The 17,338-nt window shown below is 55.7% G+C and overlaps 1 protein-coding gene across 1 annotated transcript in view; it reads left to right on the top strand.

Annotated features, from left to right (window-relative positions):
- SLIT1 (slit guidance ligand 1) overlaps positions 1-17,338 on the top strand; it is a 164,223-nt gene that overhangs the window by 103,978 nt on the left and 42,907 nt on the right. Inside the window, exons 5-13 of the mRNA XM_021699806.1 lie at positions 7,827-7,898; positions 8,948-9,019; positions 9,647-9,718; positions 10,237-10,400; positions 11,664-11,811; positions 12,235-12,306; positions 12,779-12,850; positions 14,985-15,056; positions 15,811-15,954. Of these exons, the coding sequence (XP_021555481.1) occupies positions 7,827-7,898; positions 8,948-9,019; positions 9,647-9,718; positions 10,237-10,400; positions 11,664-11,811; positions 12,235-12,306; positions 12,779-12,850; positions 14,985-15,056; positions 15,811-15,954 (888 nt within the window). The remainder of the gene's footprint in view (positions 1-7,826; positions 7,899-8,947; positions 9,020-9,646; positions 9,719-10,236; positions 10,401-11,663; positions 11,812-12,234; positions 12,307-12,778; positions 12,851-14,984; positions 15,057-15,810; positions 15,955-17,338) is intronic.

Raw genomic sequence — 17,338 nt, 5'->3', positions numbered from 1 at the left:
ACCCCGGAGGTGCTGTTAACCTCTGCCCTGACGGTGCTCCCTGCAGTGGGGTGCTGAGGGGCCCTGGAGGCTCTGTCTCTGGGAACAGCGACTCCTGACCCCATGGGGCTCTCATGTGCTGATTTCCACCACAGCCCGGTTCTCACCGAAGCCCCCAGGCAGTGCCCCCCGGCCCCAAACCCCCCCACCAAGAGAGCAAGGAGGGCAGTGGGGCCAGGGCGGTAGGCGCTCTGCCCCCTCCCGCGAGTGCCTCCTCTCTGCCCATGCAGGCGGGCAGGGGCAAGCCGCAGGTGACAGGTCAGAGGCCTCTGCCCTTGGCTCCGTCCACCACTACAGGGAGGCCGCGTCCAAGTCACCTACCCCCCAAAATAGGAGTTGGTGTCTCTGCCCCTCGCTTTGAAATGCTGGCTGGGAGCAGGGACTGTAACCCCTTTCCTTTAGCCCGAGCTGAGGATGAATCACCTGGGCGGCTTGCTAAAATGCAGAATCTGATGCGGCAGGTGGGGCCAGAAAGTCCATACTTCTAATAGACTCCCAGGGGGCTCCACTGTTGCTGGCCCAGGTGCCAGAGGCGTGGGCGCTGAGCCACCCATGGTGGGATGGGGTGGGGGGCTCACAAACAGCAACAGTGGGAGCCAGCCCAGCCCCCCCAGGCTGGCCGGGCCGCCACACACAGGCCTCGCTGGGAGGGCCGTGGTTTTGGAAGGGGAGACCAAGGGGCTGGGAACTAACTGCAGGTCTCCCCCCGGGTCGCCACGTGGGCTGGTGGCAGAACTGGCCTTGAGTCTCAGCCTCTGGATTCCCAGTCCTGGATTTTCCAACCCTGACCCTCCCCCGCACAGGGCCCCGGAAGGACAACTCTAAAGTGCGAGCCTTGGCAGCTGATGGCACTGGGCCTGCTGAGAGCCCTGCACACAGCCTCAGTGAAGCCCCCAAGCCCACGATGGCTCCCACTTCACAGCCGGAGCCTCTAGGGGTTAGGAAACTTGTGAGTGCCTGCAATGGGTCCGTGGCCGGCTGTGTCCGTTCCTGGGCCCGAGTCCTTACCTGACAGTCTCCCAACAAGGAAGACCTGGGTGAGGTGCCCTGGTTCTCTCCCCAGTAGGCTCCTTATTGGGTGGGCTTCGGGTCACCAGTCAGGCTACAGGGGCAAGGGGATAGGCCAGGCTGCCCAGAGCTTCCTTGTGGCTTGAGAGGCAGACAGAGCGGGCCCTGAGCTCTGCAATGGGGTTGACAAGCTGGCGGCGGGAACCCAGGGCCGAGTCTGTCCTTGGCTGGTGCCCAGCAGTCCCCGGCTGGGCTCCCTGCTGATCCCCTCAGAGGCCACCCTGCCAGCAGGGCCCAATCTGGTTAGAGCGTGAAGGGGGATTAGCAGCAAGAACATGGGGTCCTGACCTTGGCTTCCCAGGCCCTGCTTTCCCCAGCCCTGGCAGAAGCTGGCAGGATTGGCAGAGTGTGCAGGAGGAGGGGTCCCCTGGGATAGTGCCCAAGTCAGGGTGTGGGCCTGGCTGCCCCCTTCTCTTCATAGAAAGGGGCCAGGCTGGGGTCTCTGGGGTTGTTTCCAGACCAAGGGGGTGCTGCAATTGGCAGCAGCTCGCCTCTCAGGGCTCTTGATCTTGGGTGGTGGGGTTCAGACATGAGGATCTTGGCCTCAGAACTCTTAACTGGAGCCCCCCACCCCCTGCCATAGACTCTTAGGGGCTTCAGCTCCCTCTCTATCTTGTGGGGCCCCAGGAGAATCACCTTCATCCAATGCTGCCCAAACCTCCCTGCTCATGTTGCTGGCACCACCTCAGAACTACCCAAGGGGGTTCAGTTACTAAGGTTCCATGAGGATGCGTGAAGGGAAGGGCAGGGTTGATGACAAAATAAGAGCAACAGGTGCTTCTCCAGCACCTCCCTTCCTTTTGAGAGCTCCCGCTGGGTCCTCTGCTGCCGTGTTAGGCAGAGGAGGTTAAGTATACCCAGTGCCCGAGTGAGGGGGCTTGGTCTCTTACAAAGATGATGATACAAAGCCAGCCTGTCCAGCCCCAAGCCCCTGGCTTCCCCTCTCAGTTGCACCGCCTGTCTTCCCTCCTTGTTTTGGTCAGAAAAACACAGAGGGATGAGAGCGAGAGAACGATGTGCATCCACATTAGTTCAGTTCAGTTAAAAATTACTGAGACCCCGCAATGTGCTAGGTCCAGGGATACTATGGGGAACACAAGAGACAGTACTCTTAAGAGATTATGGTCTGGGGCCAAAAAGAGAGAGAGAGATGATGGTCTGGAGTGGGAGATGAATATTAACCAGAAATCAGTATTAATTACACTCAGTATACTAATATTTCATTATAAACCTGGATTAGTGCTAAGAAGGAAAAACATGGGGTCTTAGGAGTCTGAAGCCAAGGGAGCAGTCAGGGGAAGTGTCCATAGACTGAGATGTGAAGGATGGATAGGAGTTTACTGTGTGAAGAGTAGAGGAAGAATATTCTAGCAGAGGGAATAGCAAGTGCAAAGGTCCTGTGGCAGGAGGGATTTGAAGAATTGAAGGAATGACAGCATAAGTGGAGTAATAGGCAGGTTTGAGAACCCACAGCACCTGTCATATCAGATCCTGCAAAGTGGGTTCCACTTCTCACCCCCACCCCATTTTGCAGATGAGAACACTGAGGCCAGAGAGTTTAAGTGACTTGCCCAAGACCACATAATTTAAGTGGGCAAGTCAGGGCTTATTGAACCCATCTCTATTATGAAACTCTGCTGTGGGCTTTCTCCTCTCCACCCTAGCCTCTCAGTGTGTGCTTTCTGGACCAGCAGCATCCATATCCCCTGGGAGCTTGTCAAAGCCCAAGACCTCATCCTCACCCTTAGAATCTGGCCCTACACCTGTATTTATCTCCCCAGTCTGTCCCTTGTCTGGCTGCTGCGTCCTTGCTCTCCAGTCTGTCTTTCACTGTCCTACCTGGGACTTCCTTCTGCACCCCCATCTGCCCCATGGCTCTGCACCCTCCCCTTTCCCCTGGCCAGGGTCAGGCCACCAGCGGCTCCCACTTTGGATTTATCTCTCCAGCTCCAGCACCCTCCCCGTCTCAGCGTATCTCATTCTGCCCACCCGACCCTAGGCCACGCTCCCTTCAGGGCCTGTGACAAGGCCACCAAGGGATGAGGAAAGAGCAGAATTACAAGATGTAGGTGGTGCCTTTTGGTATTGCATGCCAGCCTGGGGAAAATGGAGGTGAGAAACATTACTTCAAAGAGGTTTGGGAAAGACAAGACAATTGTTGACCAGATAGGAGGTCAACTGGGGCAAAAAAATGAGAATAGCTTTGTTTGGGTCTGTGCGGTCGCGGAGGCCTCGGAGCCCAGGGCAGGCTTCTGGTGCCCCCTAGTGAGCGTACTGGAGACAACAGTCAGACCCTTAGGAAAGGGACTGGCCCGCTGTGTTTGAGGAGGGACAGAAGCTTGCTCTCTTAAATATTGCCATGGAGGTCCTAGGACAGAAGCTCAAACACAAGAACTCATCTTCTCCAAACCCGTGTGGTAGGTATTTTTATCTCCATTTTATAATCAGGGACATCGAAGCGCTCAGGTGCATACCTTCCGGGGGCCTGGCTGATAAATGCTAGCAGCAGGCTTCGAACCTGGATCCTCTCCTCGCAGAGTTCAAGCTCTTTCCAGCACCTCTTGTACCGCAGGCATACTGCCTTTTCCTCAGGCTTCCGAGGCCCACCCTTTCCTCTGGTCTAGAGGCTGGCCTCTTCCAGGGTCTTAAGTTCCCTTTCCTTGCCTCATTTTACCCGTGTGAGTGGCTCGCTCCTGTGGGCTGGCCCCGGGTGGCTCCACACCCACCCCTGGACCCTCACCTCCTGGATGGGCTCTCGGTGTTGCCTCTCCTGCCTGCCCTGGGGGCAGCATCTTTCCTCTGTAAGCTTTGGTGCTCCTGAGCAATGTCTAAAGGCCATCAGATCAAATGCCTCTCTGGTGTAACCGGTCACCTTCTCTGGCCTGCCAAGGCTTTTTCCTGCAGACACATTCCCGGCACTTTCTGCTCCAGGCAAACCTAACTACTCCCGAGTAGTGCCGGGCTCTATTACGCCTCCTGCCTTTGCACGGACTATTTCTGCCCCTTCCTTCCCCACTTAGCTCCTGGTGTGAGTCCTTATAGAATTGCATTTCCTGCATTGCACTTTGATGCAATACTATTATAAGAACCAGACACTTGAAACCCATTTATTATAAGGGTCTAGTATTATTGATTAGGCCACACTCTCATTTTTTATAAGGATCCCTGGAGAATTCTTGTCTCATCTTAGTACCCCAAACAGCTATTCTCCTGACAAACAGGTCCTTTTGAAATTATATGTATATTGGGGATGCTGTTAAGGGACCACTGTCCCCCTTTTCCATCAGCTCTCAGAAAACTCAGAGCCCATGCTCTGCCCTGGACCTGGCAGGTGTGTGGGTGACATCGTGCCTTGTTCTTGGTATCTGCTATTGATTTTTCTTCTCTTTGCCCCACTTTTCACTCTTGCTCTCTTGCTATTTTGTAAATCCCTATAAGCCACCTTAAAGCCTTTCTGGAACAAGGTTGGCTTAAATCAATAAACTAATCGATACAAATAAAAAACCTTCCTTGCAGGGTGGTGGGGATTAAACAGAATAATGGATGTGAGTGGCTGGCCCAGAGTTCCCTCCCAGGCTTAGCTGAAGGGTAGATTGCCAGCTGGGGCCGAGATGACTGTCCCGCTGGAGGTCCCCACGTCCTGTGCACCCTCTGTTTCTTCCTGACTCTGTAGAAGTCTCCAGGCCCCTGCCCCTCCTTAACCCTTGTCTTGCCCTCACCATCCATGCTTTGTTCTCCCTGGTTCCCTGTGGGGAGGAAAAGGCGGATGGCTGTGTCTGTCTTCTCTTATCCTGCCTTTCTCAGGAAGTGTGCTGTCAGTGACGGGCTCCCCGTCCCTCACCTCCCCCTGGGATCTCAGATACCCCAGGACCCAAGCTTGCTGTGTTGGAGCAGTGTGGCTTGCCGTGTCTGGGAGTAGTCAGCGTGTGGTGGGACTGTGTTGGGGCGGGGGGAGAGGAGGAAATCATCTAGTTCAGACTGTGCATTTGACAAACGAGGAAACTGAGGCCCAAAGTGCAAAGCGATGGGGCCACATCGTGAACATATTTCAGCTCATTCATGTCAAATCTGAGCATGACCCTGCCTTCCTCAGAGGCTCTCAGGGGCCCTCGTCCCTTCAGAGTCAGAGCACGCTCTCTAGCATGGCCTCCAAGCCTCTCTCTTAGCCCATTCCCCAAAAGCAGCCCTGTTTTAGTCATTGACTGTTGAACCCTGAAACACAGTGGCTGAAAAGAACAACAAACATGTATTGTCTCCCAGTTTCTGGAAGGTGGCTGGGTGGTCTTGAATGAGATTGCAGTCAAGACGTTGGCTGGGGCTGCGTTAGTCAGTTCTGGCTACTGTAACAGAAATACCATAAATTGAGTGGTTTATAAACAAACAATATTTGTTCCTCACCATTCTGGAGGTTGGGTCCAGGGTCATGGTGCCGGCTGACTGGTGTTTGGTGAGGCCCCACTTCTGGCTCATCGCTGTGTCCTCGCATCTCAGACCTCTCGTTCTCAGGGGGCTCCACCTTCAGGACCTACGCACTCCCCGAGGCCCCGCTTCCCAACACTGTCACACTGGGCATCAGGATTTCCGTGTCTGAATTCGGGGGGCACGTTAACACAGAGTCCGGGAGCTTGACGGGGGCCGGGGAATCTGTTTCCTTGGTGCCTGACGGACATTGCTGGAAGCCGGTTCTCTCCGTGCGGGTCTCTCCAGAGTGACACGGCGGCTGGCTTCTCGCAGAGAGCGTGAGGAGAGAACCCCCGGGACCGTGAGCCCCAGGAGCCGCTCCCAGCCCCTGCCAGCCGGCGTCTCTGGTTTACCTGTGTGGCCCGCACAGCCTTCTCCCAAGTCAGCGGTTTGCCTGTCCGACCTACCCAGTGCCAGGGTCTACTTAAGAAGGGGGAGAGATCAAGGTCATAGACCAGGGGGACGGTAGGGCCAGGCCAGTACAGGATGTACCTTCACGGCGGCAATTACCTGCATGACGGAAGCTGGGCAGGGGACGGGGGAGCCACCAAGGTGCTCTCTCCAGGCAAGGAAGAGGTGACAACAGGATTAGCAGATAAGTCAAGGCTCAAGTGCTCTCCTGTCCTCTCAAGATGGAGGGGCTGCTGGGAATCGCAGAGAAAGGGGAAAGCAGCTCGGCAGGCAGTGTGGAGTCGGGGTGCTAGTGCGGCAGGTGGCGTGGGGTGGGGGCTCCGAGGGACTGTGTGCTGGAGGGCCCTGTGGGCCATGTTCTTGGGGCTGGCAGTGAACCCGAAGGCCTGTCGGGTGACAGGCTGAAAGGAAGGACATGGTCAGAGCCCTGTGGGCCTGGCCCAGAAGGAGCTGGGGGTCTTGGAACTGCCCAGCATTGGATCCCACGTCAGGACAGTCAGCCCCTGGCTGTCCAGGTTAAGGACCCTGAGGGCACATCTGATACAGGGCTCGCCTGGGTCCCCATCTTGCTTTAACCTTGGGCAGATTGCTTCACTTCTTGGAGCTCGGTTCCCTCCTATGCAGAATAAGAGAAGACATCCCTCCTCCTACTTCTAGTTCCTGCTCCTAGGGCTGCCATGCAAAGGGGTAGCTCTGGGACCTTCACTGTCCGGGCTCGGATTCTGGAGCCACTGCTCACCAGCTGTGTTCCCTTGACTTGGTCTGAGCCTCCTTCTTACCCTTCGGTAGAGGGGGACAGTAATAGTGTTTGCCCCATGGTTAGTGCCAGGGTCAATTGAGTTCACATACGTGATGTGCTAGGCAGTGCTGGCCTCGGGGACACTCTTGGAACATGGTGGCAGTTGATGCCACCACTGTGGCAAGGAAAAGCTGCCCCGGATAGGGGCATTTGTAAAAGTCTGTAGTAAGGATTCTGAGAGAGGAAGGGAGAGGCTGGTGGGCAGGTGCCTGAGGCCCTATCTGCCAGTGGAGCCAGAGGATGTGTCCAGAAGCTGGTCTGGGGCTTGCAGAGGCCAGGGATTCGCAGTGTCCCTGCAACTCCTCCTCCCTCACAGAAGGATATTAATAATGGGGAGACGGTGACATCATCGGTGACCCCTGCCATCCAGGCTGCAGGGCAGCGATGCAGCCCTGTGGACCCTGGCCAGCATGAGAAATAGGCTGCATGGGGCAGCCTCCGGTGTGGGCTAGGCTCTTGGAGGTGGCTCTGCTGACGGCAGGCCTGAGAGCACAGGATCTGGAGTCAGACCCAGCCTGGATTTCGTGAGCTGATTGTGCCACATACGGGCCGGGTTACCAGTGGCACCTTCCTCCTGAGCCCTTATTCCTTATCAGTAAAACAGAGTGAGTCTTGGGTGAACTTAGCACAGGTCCCAGGGTGGCTCTGGGCTCATCGAGAAGCCCCTCCTTTGCTTGTTCCTTTGCAGCCCTGGATGATGCCCTGGGGGCGGAGCTGACCTCTGGAGGTCTGTGGGCAGGGTTGGGGTCTGGCAGAATCGGTCACTGCTGCCCCAGGCTCGTCCCTCCGGCTGCAACCCCCTCTGCATAGAGAGGGGAGGTGGTTGGGGACAAAGCCCCCTCCAGGGCAGGGTACCTCTCTCCAGCTCCATCATTCATTCCTTCCTTCATTCCTTCAACAGATGCTCACTGAGCAGGACTTTGGGTGCCAGGCACTCTCCCGGATGCTGGAGCACCATCTGGCCATCCCGACCTCCCTTACTCATCGGGGCACTCTGGAGAAATCTCTTCTGATCAGTGTTTTTCTCCCTCTGGCTTTATCCTCTCAGGGACCTGAGTGAGAACACAATCCAGGCCATCCCCAGAAAAGCTTTTCGTGGAGCTACAGACCTCAAAAATTTGTGAGTCCAGGCCTGGGAGGGAGAAGGGTGCAGGGGCTGGAGGGCCACCCCTTGCAGTATCCTTGTGCATCTCCCTGAGCCCTGTGGCCCAGGCGACCAAGGAGCTGGTGTGGGCTCTGAGATGGCTGGGGCTAGCGTGGTCTTCTGGAACAGTCTGGGGTCGAAGGAAACAGGCGGCCTTTGGGGACTGGGTAGAAGGGAGTGTCATGAATTGTGGGTGCTTAGGTGAGGTTCATGGTCCATTTAAATGGCCCAGTCTGCATGCTCTTGCCCTTCAGTAGATTGAGAGAGCTGGGTGTGAGTCTTCTCTTCCAGGTACATACTGTGGAAGTGGCCGCAAGTCAGTTAACTTCACTGAGCTTCAGTATATTCTGTAATATGGGACCATCAGACTTGTTCTGAAGTTCAAATGAGACATGGAAATAAATATGCTTTGTCAAGTGCTATTTAAATGTAATGGTTTCTTTCTATTATTCACATTTATTCTGGTCCAGGCTTGTCACCTCCCCGAGCTCAGACTGCGGCAGGAATGACAAATGCCTGGCATGCCTGTCACTCCCTGACCCCAAGTCTGTAGTAGACAATTGGGCACTGCCTTCTTTCCCAAGGGACCCCAATCACAGCTTCAGTTTATTCCAAAAGCAGCATTCCAGGTGGCCACAGCTAGTCAGTCTCACTGGGCCCTCGGGGTGAAATCTGTGTGTGAGCTCTCGCTGCCGCTGCCCTTGGGAGAGGCTGTTTCGTCTTCCAGTTGCCAGCACCCTCCAGCTGGTCTCCAAAGTGGGGGGGCAGGTGCCCGGTCCCCGGAGGACATGCAAAGTTAGGTGGAGGAATAGAATATAACTTTTATTTATATTTATTGTCTTAACGAAATAAGAAAGAACATAAGCTTTTGTTAGTATTTGCTATTTGGATCGACACGTATATACTGAACAAAAGATTGGGGCCAGGCCTCTTTGTTTTAAACTAATGGAGCGCTTGATCAAAACATCTGGACGCTGCTGCTCTAGGCAACATTGCTTCCTGCACAGCTTTCTTTTGCTTCACAGACAGCTGGACAAGAACCAGATCAGCTGCATCGAGGAAGGGGCCTTCCGGGCTCTGCGGGGGCTGGAGGTGCTGTAAGTGGAGCATGGGAAGGGCATCAGAGGCTGGAGAGCCTGGGAACGTGGGAGCTCGGCCCAGGCAGCCGGGGTCAGGCTGGGAGCAGCACAGGAGGCGGGAGCCCCCCCGGGATACGGCGCTAGGCCCAGGGCAGAGGCCATGCTCTCTGCTCTCCTGGACTCGCCACCCAGGGTGGGGGGACACCTGCTCGTGGGGTCGTGCCTGCAGCACCTGACCCAGGCTTACCCTGCGCACGATGAAGCCCAGGGCAGTATCTGTGGCTTCCAGGACTTTCTGACACATGAGGCGGGAATGCTCCCCGTCTCCCTCTGTGAAACCCCGCACTTACTTCCCAACCAGCTCGAGCCCGCGGGTCCTCTTGCTCTACCTCCCTGTCCCAGTCTGTGGCACCTGCCTTATCACCTCTGTCCCAGTTCAGGGGTTTCCCTGAGGGTAGCTCTGTGTCTCCTGCTCTTCAGTGGGCGTATTCTCCAGGATCCAGCCCAGTCCCGGCTCCCCTGGAAGGGGGACCGTGGATCTGGATGTGAGAGTCTGAGTGCGTGTCAGAGAGAAGCCCCGTGCCCTCCTTCCAGTGTACCTGCCTACTGCACAGACGCCCTATGACTCTGGTTTCCCCTGCCCAGGACCCTGAACAACAACAACATCACCACCATCCCCGTGTCCAGCTTCAACCACATGCCCAAGCTGCGGACCTTGTGAGTCGGCCCAGGGGTAGCCAGGGGCCCAGTGGCCAAGTGGGGGCTGGTGCTGGGGGTGGTGGGGAAGGGGCTGAAGGCGTCCACGGGCGGGAGAAAGAGCTCCTTCTTCTTCTTTGCATTCTCAGTGGTCATCCACTCAGGGTGGTGGTGTCGGAGTCCAAGGGGGGAGGGAAGTGACCCAAAATGGAAGGATACTGAATGTCATTTATATTTGATTTTTCCTCGGAAAACAAGTGATATGTTTTTGTGTTTAAAAATGAGTGATGGGCTTTGGGGCAGCGGGTCCGTGTGGGCTCAGTGGGATGAATAATTTGCTGGTCACACTCCGGCCAGTGACTGCCCCACGCGAGCTGGGAGGGCGGGGGGCAGCCGCCGGGAGTGTCCTGAGCTCCGACTCTGGGGCTGCGTGGAGCACCGGAGGCTTGGCCCGCTCTCTGGTAAGGGGGGGTTCCCACTATCGCGCTGGGGCTGGGGGCCCAGGTGGGTGGGTTGTGAGCTGCCCTCTCCCCCCGCAGCCGCCTGCACTCCAATCACCTGTTCTGCGACTGTCACCTGGCCTGGCTCTCACAGTGGCTCAGGCAGAGGCCAACCATCGGGCTCTTCACCCAGTGCTCGGGCCCCGCCAGCCTGCGTGGCCTCAATGTGGCCGAGGTCCAGAAGAGTGAGTTCAGCTGCTCAGGTGGGTGCAGGCCCTGCCGGGGCTCTAGACTGCCCATCACCTGCCTTCTGCTCCCCCTGCCCCACCCCTGCATCTTGTTCCCTCCCATGACCTCCTGTCACCATGCACTAACATCTGGCCCACCCGTGACCTCCTCTCTTCGCCCATCACCTCCTGTCCTTATCCACCACCCCCTGGACCGCCCACATCTCCGGTCCTCACCCGTCACCTCCTGTCCCCTCCCACTTCCCCCTCCTGCCCCATCTATGATCTCCTGTTCTCACCCCTTGGAAAAAACCATGTCCGAGAATATTCAAGACAGGTTTTTTTCATAGCCCAGGGTTGGAGACAGCCCAAGAGTCCACCAGCAGGGGAATGGATAAACTGATTATGATCTGTCCATACAGTAGAATACTGCTCGGCAGTGACAGAGAGCAAGCTGCTGATGTACACAACAGTGTGGGCGAATCTCAAAGCTTTTGTACTGAGTGGAAGAAGCCAGACACAAGAGGACCTGCTGTCTGATTTCATTTATGTGAAGTCCACAAATCAGCAGAACAAATCTTTGGTGATAGATCTCAGAATAGCGGCTGCCTCGGAGAAGGGGCATGAGGGAGCCCTCTTGGGTGACAGAAATGTTCTATGTCTGGGGACGGTTCTGTGGGTGTACCCACGAGTAGAACTTGAGCCAGCTATACACTTAAGATGGTGCGCCTGTATGTTCTTCTTCAATTTAACAAATTTATATCGGCCACTACACTTTATCCTGGTTTTACCACCTATTAGCTGTGTGATTTTCCACAAATTCAATAATATCAAGGACTCAGTTTTCTCACCTGTAAAATGGCCACAAGAACATCACACCCCCGTAGGTTAAATGAGATACTGCATGTATAACCCTTCCCACAGCATGTGGCCCAGAGTGAGTACCCGATAAACATAGTCCTTGTCATTCTCTGGTGACCCATGAGGAGATTCAGGCTCAAAAGTGTTGAGTGACATGGACTAGAACCTGGAGCTTTAGAATTTAGGCCAGGATTTCCTAGTGTGTGAATCACACTCTCATGCAGCCGAGTTAGGTTCAGATTCAAGTTCAGCAAATATCTATCAAGCACGTGCTATGTGCTGGGCGCCCACAGAGTTACATGGTAGTCCTCGGTGATCTCCTCTGGTTCATCTGTATTCAGAGAAATACTATATACCCTGTCCCCACCCATGATGCTGTATCTGGGGTAGGAGGTGCTAGCTTGGGACACCCCAGGTCACAGCCCCCTGTTTCCTCAGGCCAAGGGGAGGCGGGCCGCGTGCCTTCCTGCACCCTCTCCTCCGGCTCCTGCCCCGCCATGTGCACCTGCAGCAATGGCATTGTGGACTGTCGTGGCAAAGGCCTCACGGCCATCCCTGCCAACCTGCCTGACACCATGACGGAGATGTGAGTATGGGCCAGGGCCGATGCTGGGCCGCGGGCCCTTGGGCCGGGCCAGGCTCTGGTGGTCCAGTGAAGGGCTCGCCCGAGTCCCCTCCGTGCAAATGGAGGAGAGACGGCCGGCCTCGGCTGGCCTGAGCCCTCTACCCAAAGCTGGGCAGTTCTAGAGACTTGGGAGGGTGTCCCTCTGTGGTCCTTTTGTCCAGCCCAGCGGGGTGAGTCTGCTGGAGTTGGTTTCTTAGTAGTAGCCTGATTTGGGGGCTCCTTTCGGCCACAAAAATCTGGGGTAATGGGGCTCGAATACAGCAGCTCCCTTCCTGTGCCAGTACCAGCCTACCTACTCCAGATGGAGGCTGGGAGCAGGGGCAAAGGGCCTGGTTTGGGCGGCAGTAGTCAGGACCCAGCTGCTTCTGTGTTCTCTCTCTGCAGCCGCCTGGAGCTCAATGGGATCAAGTCCATCCCCCCAGGAGCCTTCTCTCCCTACAGAAAGCTGCGGAGGATGTGAGTGTCTCCCGCCGCTTCCTGGGAGTCAGCATGGGGCAGGGGGAAGGGCCTGGAACAGGCATGTCACTGCCGTGGGGCAGGTTTATCTGTGACATGTGGCTGGCGGCGGTGTGACCTCTCACAGTTAACGTGAGGCCCACGTGCGGTGTTGAGCCTGAGTCTGGCACATGACCAGAGCTGACTGTCATCCTCCATCTCGGTCGGGGCACTCCTGGGAGCAATTGCGGATGTGAGAGGGGGGTGTAGGGTAAGGCTTCCTCAAGAACGGACCAAGGCTGGACTGCCAGCCTGAGCACGAGCCTCAGACTGCACAGGGAAACATGGCCGGGGGCTTTTCAGGGGGATGGGAGAACTGGCCCCTCAGTTTTCTAGAAATGCCTGCCCTCCTGTGGCATCTGGGAGGAGGGGCCAAGCAGGGCTCTGTAGCTGCCGGGGGATTCAGCAGGCTTCCCTCCTGCTCACCTTGTAGAGACCTGAGCAACAACCAGATCGCAGAGATCGCGCCTGACGCCTTCCAGGGCCTCCGCTCCCTGAACTCGCTGTGAGTAGCCATGCCAAGTCTGCCAGGGTCCAGGGTGCCCCCACCCCTGTGCCAGGGCCCCTCCAGAGGGGGAGGCCGTGCCCAGCTCCCCCTTCCTTGCTGGCGGACACTCTGCAGCTAGGAGGGGGTGGAGGGAATCCAGACCGAGCTGTTGCCCCTGACAACTCTGATGCTCTTCCTGCCCCGAAGGGGATTTTCCCAGCATTCTTGGCTGTAGTCACCTGACTTGGCCCAGCCTTCATGTTGGCCCCGCCTCCCTCCTGGGGCCCCTGCATTCTAAGCTCTCAAACCTTCCCCAGCTCACTTATAAGGGCAGCCGCTCCCAGCTCCGTTGTGACATCTGCCACACCTTGTGCCGTTCATCTCAGGTGTGCTCGCAAGTTGTGGGGGATGAGAAAAAAGCATTTTCCTCCCCCTCTCCCCATTTCCCTTCCCTGGAGGGTTTATGGCGGGCGGGGTGGTCCATTAATCTACAAAATGCTATGCGGCATCAAACATTCATCTTGGAAATGTTACTTCATCTCTCTCTTTCCCAGAGCCCTTGCTTGCACCCCCAGGTTCACCAAGCCCCTCACTGTCTGAGGTCCCACAGCACCTGTCTATACAGAGTGCACTCAGGGCATCCTGTAGTTGGGTGAGCCCCCCATTGGTAGGGGCCATTTGTTGCTCTGAAGAGTGCGTGTTTTTGCTTATCGTTGGCAGCACTGAACACATGCCTTGCATAGATTAGGGGCCTGGGAAGTGAAATAGGATGGAACTCCCCCTTGGGGAGTGTAGGAGGCTGCCAGCTCAGTGCCTCTGTGTGCACCCTCTTCTCTTGGAGTGGAGTGTGAGGTAGTGGGTGGGACCAATTGTGAATGGCACCCCTTAAGTTGTGCAGTGTACAACCTGCACAGCTGTACCTGACAGCCTGGTAATGAGTCTCTGTCATTGGCTGAGGAGATCAGATTCTGGAGGTGGCCTGCCAAAATGCAGGACTCTTCATTTGAAAAGTGAATGAAACTCTTTCTAAATTGGTACATGACAATAGCCCATTTAAAATGTGGGTTCCTATTGCTCATGGATACCTAGTCAAAGCCATCTCCCCACTATAGGGAACTTTTGTGCTGATGTCATGCTAATAGACCTCGCTGACAGTGTCCACCTTGGCAGAGCCTGACCTGGTGTCCCTGCTTCAGCCCCTGCCCCTCCACTCTGATCTTTCCAAATGCAAATCTGATCCTGTCTCAGAGGCTTCCTGGTGCTCACTGGGTAAAATCCAAGCTATTATTCCATTTGTTTCCTCTATTCAAACCACACTGAATTCACATGGGCTAACCTGGATCCCACTGCAGAGCCTTTGCTTCTGCCATGTCCTCCTACAGAAAGGATCTTGAAGTACATACTGTTTTTACACAGGCTGAGTTGTTTCCGGGGTGGCTTGTGGGGGCTGCTTGCAATATTGGGAATGGAGTATACCCTGTCCCCAAGCCCTGTTGATACTTCTCCCTCTGCCTGAACCCATTCCTGCATGGCTTTTTGGAACCTTTGCTTCTTCCCTACTCGTACATGGAATTCCTGCCCAACGCAGAGGGAACTAAGGTGAAGAAACCCACTTGTACCCCCACCGCCTAGACCTCCGCACAGCTAAACTTTGATCTGTTTCTTTCTGGTGTGTTATCTGTTGCTTGACGTCAGAGCTCATTCCGTGCATGCCGTTTGGCATTCATGTTTTTTTCTTGTAATTCTCTGAAAATATGTTAATTATCCTACCCATGGGATTTTCTCCTCTTTGAACAGTCTCATTTTACATCCGGGGCCAGCTTAATTTCCTATGAAGTTTCCCAAAGAGAGGGCCCCTTTGCAGGCTTCTGTGGGTTCCATGCTTGAGGCAGAGAGCAGGTATTGGGGGCCTGCTCTGCAGTAGTGGGGATCACGGCTGCCTCTAGCCCATTGCAAACTACAAACGGAGGACCCTATCTTAACACACTTTACTGCCACCTGCTGGCAGCTTGTTACAACAAACCTACACCACCGTTCTGTGCTCTGTGAATGGTTTAGAGGGGGTGCCGTTGTGTGGGTGCGACTTGCAAAGTCATTTCCCACCTGGTAGGCTCTCCTCTTACTTTCTCTTTCTGCTGCCTTTTGTCTCCAGGGTCCTGTATGGGAACAAGATCACAGACCTCCCCCGGGGTGTGTTTGGAGGCCTGTACACCCTACAGCTCCTGTAAGGACCCATCTGCAGGTGTCCTTGGGTGGTGCCCAGGGAGGGGGCTAGTATTCCTCTGGCCTCTCAGACTAGCCTTGCCAACCTCTTTGGGGTACAGGACTCAATGAGGCAAGGAGCTTGGACAATGGCAGAGCTGGGGGTGCTGCGAGGGACCCTGGGGTTCTTTTGAGGCCAGGGAGAGAGGGAGGGGGGTCAGGTTCAGAGCAGATCGTGGGACACTTGAGCTGAGAGGCTCCCGAGATGCAGCCTGTGTTCCCGAGGGGGTCAGGGTGGCTGGGGACAGAGTTGTCTCCTACGGGGGGACACTTGGACCCGGCTTAGCCTCCCTGAAGCATGAGAGTTCAGGCAGGGGTGCTCTCCCAGGATCCAAGGGGCGCAGAACGCAAACGCTCCATCTCAGGTGCCTGGCAACCCGGCAGACTCTAGAAAGGAGGGGAGCCTCCAAAATGCCTTTGGGAGGTGGCCTGACCACTGTGCTCTCTGCTTCCCAAGAACCCTGTGAGCACTTGTAGCAGGTCCTTGAGAGTAAGAGGAGCCGGTGGAGCAGGACGGTCCCTTGCACAGAGAGGGCAGTCGGAGGTCTCGGCTTCCTGCATGCAGTGGACAGCCAGAGGGCCGGCCTCGCCGCGCCAGCTCCTGTGCACTTCTCCCCGAGACAATGCACGCTTGGTGCCAGGGAGGTGCCCAGAGCATGTTGACACGGCCGATTCTGCACCTCTCCCCTCACCACCCAGCCCTGGTCTGCCCACAGGCTCTTGAACGCCAACAAGATCAACTGTGTCCGGCCCGATGCCTTCCAGGATCTGCAGAACCTCTCACTTCTCTCCCTGTATGACAACAAGATCCAGAGCCTCGCCAAGGGCACCTTCACCTCCCTGCGGGCCATCCAGACCCTGTGAGTGCCCTCTTGCCCTCCTCCCCTCAGTCCCAGCAGGAGGACCTAGGGAGAAGTGACAGGCTCCGGGGACAGGCAGCTGTCTTGCCCTGTGCCTTTTGCTCACCAGGAGTGGCCTCTTATAGAGGAAAGAGCACAGACTTGGGGTTGGATAGTCCTGGGTTCAACTCCCAGCTGTGCCTCTTATTGACTGTGTGACTCTGGTCAAGTTAATCAGCTTCTCTGGGCCTCAGTTCACTCATTTATAAAATGAGGATACTATTTTCTTGTAAGGTTGTTAGGAGATAAAAGGGGACGTTTACACAGAGCTGAGTTCATTGTAAGTGCTTCTGAAATACATGCTCCATGGGCATTTATTATTAATTTCGTTATGGCCATTGTTTATCTGCTGGACAGTGCTCTCCATCAGATAATATCCGCATGGCGGGGGGCAGCCAGGTGTGAAACAGGTCAAATAAAAGGCTCAACTCCTGCTCCCCGGGGACCCTGCAGATCAGCAAGGACACGTTAGGCACGAAGACAACTTGTTAAAGCCCACACACCTGCCTGCAGCCCCCTCCTGCTAATTAACTTGCTTACAGGCAGGGAGAGGAAGATGGAGCGCGACAGGGAAATCTTGCCAAGTATGTGAAATCAGAAGTTACAGGGAGACACGGGCAAGGTGGAGGATTTTACACAGCTGACGGGATGTCCGAGAGAAATGCACAAAGGAGATTTCGAGGCTGGGGACCCACACACAGGAAAGCCTGGGGTATAGGGACCAGGACTGAGGGTCTCATGTGAGGAGCTTGTCTCCGGGTGGACGGAGAGTGAACATATCACATGGATTGCCCTTCCTGGGGGTGGCCTCTGTCTTTGGCTGGATCTCCGAGAGCGCTTCTGCCCGCCAGACACCAGGCCTGAGACCCTGGCCACTGTCGGCAGGCACTAGTGGGGCACAGAGCTGGGACAGAACATCGGAACAGGAAGTCTTCCTGCAGGTGAGACAGAAATAGCGGGACACTGAAAGCAACAGCCGTCGTTGCTGTTCGTCGAGCCCTGACCCAGGGCCAGGCCGCGGCTCGTTCCCTGTGTTATCTTCCTGAACACTCACAATGGCCGGTGGACGTACGGTCTACCGTCCCGACTTCACTGATGAGGAAACTGAGGCAGGAGATCATGGGACTCACTCAAGGTCACACAACATCTCGTAGAGCAGTGATTTGGTCTCGGGTGTCTCTTCACCATCCCTGAGAAGTTAGTTAGCTTTCCCCTCAATTGTGCTTTTTTTCATAAGAATAGACCTCATTATTTAAGGCGGGAGAGCAGAACCGGACTTTCATAAGCAACTATTATATATTAACAACCAGAGTACAGTTTGGAACGAGAATAAAAGAAACACAGA

The sequence above is a fragment of the Neomonachus schauinslandi genome, chromosome 6 (assembly GCF_002201575.2).
Source record: "Neomonachus schauinslandi chromosome 6, ASM220157v2, whole genome shotgun sequence".
In the NCBI taxonomy this organism is placed as follows: Eukaryota; Metazoa; Chordata; class Mammalia; order Carnivora; family Phocidae; genus Neomonachus; species Neomonachus schauinslandi.
This window is presented reverse-complemented; position numbering and strand designations above follow the sequence as displayed.